Genomic DNA, 9,800 nt, shown 5'->3' on the forward strand with positions numbered 1-9,800 from the left:
TAGAACATCTAGATAAACTCTAGAATGCCTGTGCTATGCCGATTTTCAAATCAAACATTGAGACTTGCTAAGATGAAAAAGCTCACTTGGTCCCTGGAATTGGAATTGCTGAAAATGGAGACAGGGGAAAATCTGAGAGAAAACTTACCTCTTCACCAGTGAGAGTGCAATATGCAGAAAAAAAAACAACATACAAATGGACATTTGTTCCTTGTTTAAGCACAAAGATAATTAGAGTTCAGTCTTAACTGCACTTTAAATTTAGGTATGGACCATAAAAGACGACATGCCTTTTCAGGCTATATATATATTTTTTTTTTTTTTACACTAGTAATGATTACTAATGATTAGGAGCTTGATTTCATTTTTTTAGTGGAGTAGATACATTTATCCAATGATTCTTTAGAGTACAATTAATCTAAAGATCTCAACCAACCAATGAGAACACATTTCAACCAAGAGATTGAAACACCCTCCAATTTTTCCCATGAACTTAGTCATGGAAAAGTCCCCAAATTCCATTGCCAAAATTACACTGATAAAAAATTGGAGGAATCTACTGTATATTAAGGTTGCCCTGAGAGGCTGCCTACTTTAAGCCCTTCTTTTAAATCTCCAATTATATAAGTGCTTATTAAAACCCTCTTTATTTTAGCATTCTGTAATTTAAATGGGACCAATATTCTTAAATTCTCCTAGGAGGCTACACTCTAACTTCCTATTCATGAGGAAAATAATATTGAGCATATATGATACCTGCTCACTGAATGCTATCTAGATAGCTTTAGCTGAGACAAATTTACTAAAATTTGCCATTAAAGCAAAAAGAACCTTTTTAAGTCACTACTTGTCATAAGCAGGCATCTGCTTCTTAACTTATAGAGAACTTTCAACAAAACCATTCAATGATATTTAACTGAGATGTTTTTAACAAATTTAGGCAAGAGACAAAATCCGTAATCCTGAGAATTGCTATTAAACACAGAAACAGAAAAGCGTGAAATACTGTCAAGCACTAGACTCAAACTGGGTTTATGAGTTTTAATAAATCAATGTTATTACTTCAGAGAAAATCAGAAAACAGTTGGGAGTCAGCCCAAAGGAAAGTGGCTTCTATTACTTCCATCAGAAGTCTAGTCTCCAGGGCAAGGCAAATTCTCTGGTTCATGCCAGGCAGGCAGTCTTCCTAGAAAAAAATAGTATCCAAAAAGAGTTTTGAATCCTAAGTTGCTGAAGCAGTTCATGCTAAACATTTATCAGCAGCCACATTATACCCATACAAATGAGTATCTTGCTATCTGTGGGTACCTAATTGGTAATTAAACCCAAAACAAATGCGTTCAACAGGATAGATCAAGACAAGGTACAGGAGTGTCAGATTCTTGCATAAAAAATGAAGCATCACTATCATTCCCACTTATCCCCTCCTTTTCCTGGCCTTTCTTGAAGACTCTTGTAAAGCTTTCACCAATAACTCTGGTTCTCACAATCACTCTTTTATTGAATGCCTGGAACATTGGTCCAAAATAATAATTGTAGAATTGTTTTTTAACTTTTCATGTTTCCATTTTGTCTCCCAAATTTCAATGCGAGTTCTTAGTAAGACCCTATATTGCCTACCCTGTAGAGGGAGCCAATTAATATTGCCAATAATATAATTGCGAGGCAAAAATAGCACAGTGGAATGGCAATACTGGAGTCAGATGGGCCCAAGTTCAAATCCTTGGTCTACTACTTGCTGGCTGTATGACTGGGAACACATTACTCACCTGTTGTAAGCCTCAGTTTTGTGTTGAGAATTTAAGGAGATATATATTAGAGCACCTAGTAGAGGGTTTTTTTTTTAACTTTTATTTATTTATGATAGGCACACAGTGAGAGAGAGAGAGGCAGAGACACAGGCAGAGGGAGAAGCAGGCTTCATGCACTGGGAGCCTGACGTGGGATTCGATCCCGGATCTCCAGGATCGCGCCCTGGGCCAAAGGCAGGTGCTAAACCGCTGCGCCACCCAGGGATCCCTAGTGGAGGGTTTAACATAGAACAGAAGCTTAATAAAGCTCGGTTACCTACCTTTCTCACTTAACGAGCACTTGTTGATTTGAACTAAGAGTAATCCTCCTAGGGAGCTACCAATGGTACCATTATATACTTTTATATTTTCCTCATACACTCTTGCTGGTGTCTGTCATTTCCTAACGCGAGTCCCTTAAGATTTTCTACTCCATTGTTCTGAGAAAAGGCAACTACACAAGCCACCCAAATGACTATTCAGACCAGTCATATTAGGGGCCAGCAGGAGTGCATCTCCACATCCACCTCCCACTTCCATTACACCCACGCCAGTACTCCCTCCCTCCAAGTCTCCCAGGGAGAAAAATGATAGAGAAAAGCAGTAAAGCAGCCAAAAGAGAAAATGGAGATAAACAGCTCTGTGGTTCCTCTGTGCCTCACTCTTGGGAGGAAGTGCTTGGGTCCAGTGTCTAACCCCAACCCTTGGGAGAAAGAAAAAATAAAACCCTTCTCGTACTCCTGAAGAAAAAGCAACCCAGATCCCTTGCCTCTTCATTTCTTCAAGCCCTTCAGTAGTCAATTTCTCCATCGCCACGCACCCCAGCCATCTCCTGGGCCAACTTTCTGCTACATAAAATAGAGTCTCTTTAAGCTGATCTGTCTTAAATGAACCCCATTCATGCTTTCACAAAGTTGCTATCTCCTGCATTAAGGTAGATCTATTTGTTTGCGCTCTTTTAACCATACTGAATATTTGACCTCGGGCATCATCTTCCCGGCTGGAAAAAACCACCATCACTTTCACAACCTCCTCCTCCCCCCCCCCACACACACGTGGTTTTTTTTTTGTTGTTGTTGTTTGTTTGTTTTTTTACTAAAACAAAAACAAACTCAAAAACTCACAAATCCCCTCCCTGCTGCGCAAAACATAAGAATTTTATTATTCTGCAACGGACTTCAGCCCCGCTCCCTGGGAACAAACCCCGGAACACCTGGGCTCTCACACCTGTCCTGTGACCAGCGTTGAGAACCACGCTGACACAAGGCCTCCCCCAGCCGGGTGAGCACTACCCCACCCCCGTCACCCTCTTCCCGCAAAACACCCATTCCCACCGAAAATTCACGCAGCGCCTCACTCTGTGGGCGGCCTTTTATTGGTCTTTAAGTGTTCCACCTGAGCTTTTCCGTGTCTTGGCTGAAAGTCGGCTCCGTCTCCCCACCCCCACCCCTTCAAAAAACAAAAAACAAAACCAAGCCGAACAAAACTCTATTTTTTTTTTTTTAAGATCCGTCCCCGCCTGTTGTATAAAGTAGCTCGTGTCGTGAGGGCTGTGAGAAAATCGCGGCCGCGTCTCACCTCGGGATCCGCGTCTCGGGCGCCTCCGCCCCCCGCCTCAGCACACTCACCGCCCGCCCGCGTCTCCCCCTGCGGGACCCTGCGGACCCCCCTCCTCGGGGCTCAGAGACGATTCCCTGGCGCCCCGGGGCCAGCTTCCCCGCGGCCTCCAGCTGCCCGCAGGCCCCGGGAGCCCCGGGAGCCCCGAGCGGCGGCGGCGGCGGCGGCGGCCCGGCACCTACCAGTCGGTGTGCGGCTCGTCGACGACCAGCAGCACCTTGGCCTTCCTGGCGGCGGCGGGCGCGGGCGCGGGCGCGTCCACCAGGCCGGCCGAGGCGGCCGTCTGCTTCACCGCTTGGGACAGCGAGCTGAAGAAGCTGCTGCCCACCGACGGCGCCGCGGCCGCCTGCGGCGCGGGTTGCGGCGCGGGCACCGGGGCCGGGGCCGGCAGCGGCCTCCGCTCGGGGCCCGGCGACGCGGCCGGGGGCGCCGAGGAGGCCGAGGCCGCGCCCGGACCGGGGGGCGGCGGCGGCGGCGGCTGCTGGGGCTCGGGCCGCTGCAGGTCGGTCATGTAGCCATTGGGCAGGTTGGCGATGAAGCTGCTGTCCGACAGCCGGCGCCTCAGGAAGTTCATCATCTGGCTTGAGGGGCTGGGGGCGCGCGGGGCGGCGGGGCCGGGCGGCGCGGAAGGCGAGACTGAGGCAGCGGCGGCGGCTGAGGCGCTGAGGCGGCTGAGGCGCTGAGGCGGCTGAGGCGGCCCGGTCCGCGGCGCACGAGCCCAGCAGACAGCCGCGGTGCACTGGGCCGGGCGGGCCGGGCGGCGCGAGGCTCCGCGCCAGGGGGAGGGCGGGGCCGGGGGCGGGGCCGCCGCTCGCCCCGCCCCGCGCCGCATAGCTGGCTCCGCCCCCGCCCCGCCCCCGCCCCGCTGCCCCGGCGCCCTGCACGTAGCCGTGGGGGTCCCTGAGGGCCGGGGGTCGCCCGCGCTCCTGCGGCCCGAGCGGAGCTCTGTGGAGAGAGCGTGGCAGACAGTCTTGCTCCCTGAGAATACGGAAAAGGGAGCCGAGACGCCTACCACCTTTTTGGTTGGGGCTGAAAGAGCCGTGGCCCACCTGGGATTCAGATGAAGGAAAATGTCCCCACTCCTTTGGAGGAAGAGAGGTGTCAGCCTCCCCACCCTGAGGTGAGAAAGGAGCCATTCCCCTGGCGTGCGCGCACAGACACACGCGCGCACACACTCCCCGTAGTGGGAAGGAAAAGAACCACCTCCTTTCTCAAAGCTGGGAGAAAGGTGCCATCTCCTCAAACTCCAGGTGACGGAGGAAGGAATAATCTGCCCCCCACACACACACACACGTACCGCTAGGATGAGAGAGAGAGAGAAAAAAAAAAACAAAACACACCCCTTCCTCAGTGTTTGGAGACAAGGACATTCCCCATTCCCCCTTCATCCATCCGGTGACAGAGACTTGACAGATCCCGTCACCGGGTCTGCAGACGCATTTTTGGTGACTGCACTTTAAGGCTGGCTCACTTAAGAACACCTTCTTCTCTTCCCCTCCTCATGGACCAGAGAGAAGAGGCCGTATATAAGGCTGAAGACCCCCTCCCCGCAAGGGGGATACCTAAGGGTGCCCCCCTCTGTGTTTCCCTCTCTGATAGGCAGTGGAGCATCCTAGGTAGTACCAAGAGGTTCATCTCTTCAAAATCTTTCTATTTGGTTTTTTTTTCCAGTTCACTAATTAGATACATCTGTTTCCACCTCCAAGAAGACCTCTGATTATTACCTTCCCATGTGTGTTCCCTGAATCTGGTATGACCTCTGGACCTTTGTTTTCACCGCTCACGAGAGATCCTTAATCCATGTGTTGTACTGGAACAAGACACAGCAGATATAGTACTTTATATTCAGACCACTCTGGGTGATATGGGACCTCAGGCAGGCAAATTAGCCTATGATAAAAGGCTATCCCTATCTGATAAAAGACGATAATACTTTAATTTTTTTTTAATTTTCATATAATTGACACACAATGTTACATTAGTTTCAGGTGTACAACATAGTGATTCAAGGAGTTTATACATTATGCTATACAGAGGTAACACTTTTCAAAGTTGTTACACAGAATAAATGAGACTGGGTAAATAAAGCACCTGGCACACAGTAGGTATTTAGTAGTAGTGGCTAGATTCTTATTCTTTTTTTTTTTAAGATTTTTATTTATTCATTCATGAGAGACATGCAGACACATAGGCAGAGGGAGAAGCAGGCTCCATGCAGGCAGCCCAATGTAGGACTCGATACCGGGACTCCAGGACCATGCCCTGGGCTGAAGGCAGGCACTAAACCGCTGAGTCATCCAGGGATCCCCTAGATTCTTATTCTTATTTGAACTAGTTCTCAGTAAGTATCTGTTGGACTGAATAGAATCAATGAGCAGCTTATCATTAATATTGGCAGGCAGTTCTTGCTCCCTGCATCCCACCTGGCACTCAACTTGGGACCTATGCACAATCTGACTCTAAGCCAGAGACCCAGTGATGTTCAAGAGGTCTCTGGCCCAACTATAATAATACAGGGGTCTTGCTGTCTACCATGTGCCAGGCAGTGGAAAGTGCTTCGTAGACTGATATGAATGGGAAGTCACCCCTGTCTGGGGGAAGTTCACAATCTATGTGGGCTAGAGGAGAGAATGGGGAAGATAGACACAGGAACAATTAACCACAATAAGATATGAGGAATGCTATAATACCATTGGGCAAGGTGGTTTAGGAGAACCATGGAGTGAGAGAAGCATTCTGCCTATAAGGTTTAGGAAGAGCTTCTCATGGGCAGCCCAGATGACTCAGTGGTTTAGTGCTGCCTTCGGCCCAGGGCATAACCCTGGAGACCCGGGACTGAGTCCCGTGTCGGGCTCCCTGTGAGGAACCTGCTTCTCCCTCTGCCTGTGTCTCTGTGTGTGTGTGTGTGTGTACACACTCTCATGAATAAATAAATAAAATCTTAAAAAAAAAAAAAAAAGGAACATCTTCTCAGAGGAGGTGACATTTGAGGTGGGTCTTGAAGCAGCAGAGAAGTGGGGAAAGCATCTAAGCAGAGAAGGGCTAGAGGAATGCTAGTTGATGACTCCTCCAGGAAGCCTTCCCTCAATTCTCCAAGGTGGGCTAAGTGTTTCAATACCTGTGTTTGGTTTTGTCACAGCCCCTTAAAAAATTATAATAAAATATGCTGGTGAGTTGAATGTAAGCTTTTCAAGGATAGGATTATGTTTTAGTCACCTTGGACCCCAACATGAAGCATGGTCCTTGGCATGGCAGTAAGGACTTAGCTGTTTGAGAGTTGATATGTACTCTTACCCAGCTCAGTCTATTAGAGAATAAAATTGATACATCATCACTAATAACTAAATAAACTTGATTTAATGTATTGCCCTTCCGGTAAGTATGTTTTAGAATGTCAGAGGAAACTTTTCAAAGGCATGAATCTCTAATGATAGCATTTCATATACTGCATCATTTTGATTTTTCAGGTGTTTGGATTATCTTCTTTTTATATTTTGCTAAGTAATTCCCCTTAACCATTAGTCTTGTATGTATAATATTTTAAAATCAACCAGTTAAAAAAACATGTTGTGAGTACCTAATACATGCAGGGTATTATGCTAAGCACTCATGGATAAAGATTCAAGGATATATAAAACCCAAGTTATGCCCTTAAGAAGACAGCTCGTAAACATGTGAACACATAGCCAGCCAGAGCAAAGCAGTCTGTGAATGACCAGAAATTGGAGCAGGCAGTGAGAGTTAAAGGAGCTAGAGGAAGAAAAGATCTCTGAGGTATGCGAGGATTTCACAGGGGAAATAGGGCTCAGTCTTTAGGAAATGGCTGGAATTCAGATACCCAGGACAGAGTAGAGAAGGCATTCAAGGCAGAGAAGATAGGAAAAGCAAGACAGGAAAGCTGAACTGGATAAGTGATGAGAATGTATTGCTCTATTCCTTGAAGACAAAGACCTCACCTGTGTTATCACTAAATTTTTTGATCCTTAGAATAGCTCCTGTCCTTAAGTATGCCCTTAAATATCTGTAAGGAGGCTCTGACAGGCTATATTTGTGCATATGTTTATGTTGTTAGTGTCTATCCAACTTTCTTTTTAGATGACAAGCACCTCATCGTGAAAGATCTTTCTTATGCCTCTCTCAAAATGTGCAATAAAGCCTGATATAACATTTAACACACAATTAGTATCCCAATCTTGAGTGCTAGACCAGAATAGTCCCAAAGAACTACTTAGGTTTAGATTCCTTCATTGATACAATGGAGGCCTATAAGACCATTGAAAAAATATTTATTAAGGGCAGCCTGGGTGGCTCAGCAGTTTAGCGCCACCTTCAGCCCAGGGCATGATCCTGGAGACCTGAGATTGAGTCCCACATCAGGCTCCCTGCATGGAACCTGCTTCTCCCTTGGCCTGTGTCTCTGCCTCTCTCTCTGTGTCACTCATGAATGAATAAATATTTTTTTAAATATTTTATCAAATATTCCATGAGTTTATTGTTATTTTCCGGTAGGTTTTAATGAGAATATCATTCTTATGGGAAGACAGACTATTGCTTTATAATTGGGAATGTGTGGTCATTAATCACTTGTTATATGAGCAGAAGATTTTGATTGGTTGGCACAACTGTAAATCACATCTGCTTAAACCAATATTTTCCATATTCCTCTGAGTCGTTGCCAAGAAGCGTTGGTGCAGTATGCAAAGACACTTGCTTGTAAGTGAGCTTCTGTTTTTAATGAGCCATAATGAAAATCTTTCCCTTATCCTTACCTGTGAATCCCGGTTCCAGATACAGGAAGAGTATAGCTTTTCTAGTCTATCTTATGTCTTGCCTTTTCTCTAGAATTAAAAGAGAAGCAGGACTTGAAAATGCTACAAAATATAAACTTCTGACACAGTTCAGGCCTTTTCTCTCTATCTCCCCCTGAGACCAACCAGCCATTCCCATGTCTAGGTAGAAGTTCTTTCTCCCAGAGTAATCTGTAGAAGGGTCTCTCTCACCTTTCTGAATCACTCAGAGACCAACTAAGCCAAATGTCAGAATTTCAGAGGTCTCTACCAGTTTTAGAAGCCTGGGACTCTGTAAGGCCTTTCCTTGCATAATCTTTATCTTCCCACTGAATCATAAACACAGGCACACATCTGTGAACAGCAGATGAAAGAATCCTGCTAAAATCAGGAACCAATTTAAATGCTTTATCGCCTCTCTGATTTCTCTCTTCCCCTGAACAACAATGCAGCAACAGAGAATGCTCACGGGGAGAAAGGCAGGCAGAGCTCAAAAACAAAGCTTAAAGGAAAAGCCGGCACATCAAGCCAGCTGACCAAACACTTGTCCAGGTGTCCTCTCAAACAAAAGTTACTAGAGCACACCACTTTTGGCCCTTGCTCACTTCTCAGAATCAGGGACCCCATTCAGTTCCACCTGCCCTAAAGAGATATACAACGAATTTGAAATTCAGAAACTGTAAATTCCATCACTACTTGGCTTTGTGATTTTCAACAAGTTGCTCAGCTTTCTGGGCCTCTTATGTAAACAGGGAGGAAACACGCTGAAAGTGAAAAGCTTTACCAGAAAAGGCATCAGTATTGCTTTCCAGACTCATGTTACCTGTCATTTGGAGAACACACTTGAACTGAGATTGTCACCTTGTTCAGGTAGCCCTCCTTGATAATCAGCCCTGTGGATTCCTTTCTCCACAACCTCAGGATAGAGGACAACTATGTCCCTGACATTGAATTTTCCAAAGGTGGCTGTGTCAGCTGGGCCGGTTTGCTATAATTAGGAATCACACACAAATATAAATTTAATTCCTAAATCTACCTCATGGTAACTGTGTAACTTTGAACAAATCACTTTTAGCCTCAGTTTTCTCATCTGTAAAAGAATGATACAATGATCATAATGACCTTGAAGACTATTGTGAAAACTAAATAAGATCAAGAATATGAGTGTATTTTATAAGCAGTGAAGCACTGTGCAAATGTTAGCTATTAATATTTCTGACGCCAGGGGAAGCACAGAACTCGCCAGCACCACAACTAAAATATAAAAAAGGACTCCCCACACACATACTTATCCTAAAGTTATACACCCAAGAGAATTCATGGAAAGCATGAGGTGGATCCTTTGCAGTTATTCCCAGGCTTAGTCATACCTGCTAAAATATATGCAACAGTCACTTCAACTAATGGCTTCTACCTTCCTGGGTGACCTTGAACAATGCACTTCTCTCTCTCCAGGCTTCCATTTCCTGGCCTGGAAAATGAGCTGGGTGATCCCCAAGGTCTAGTGTTGTGAAATTCTGTGAGTGAAGTCCCACAGGGGAAAATAAGCACCTGATGTCACCAGGCTGAGCCAGGGAATACAGTGGCTGAGTCTAGGGAGCAAACA

The 9,800-nt window shown here is 46.0% G+C and overlaps 1 protein-coding gene across 1 annotated transcript in view; it reads right to left on the minus strand.

Annotated features, from left to right (window-relative positions):
• The window catches only part of SYN2 (synapsin II), a 203,153-nt gene extending 199,008 nt beyond the window's left edge, over window positions 1–4,145 (minus strand). Inside the window, exon 1 of the mRNA XM_077857785.1 lies at window positions 3,590–4,145. Coding sequence (XP_077713911.1) covers window positions 3,590–3,984 — 395 coding nt within the window. The 5' untranslated portion in view covers window positions 3,985–4,145. The remainder of the gene's footprint in view (window positions 1–3,589) is intronic.
• Between the last annotated feature and the right edge of the window lie 5,655 nt (window positions 4,146–9,800).

Source organism: Canis aureus, chromosome 19 (genome assembly GCF_053574225.1).
Source record: "Canis aureus isolate CA01 chromosome 19, VMU_Caureus_v.1.0, whole genome shotgun sequence".
Taxonomy (NCBI): Eukaryota; Metazoa; Chordata; class Mammalia; order Carnivora; family Canidae; genus Canis; species Canis aureus.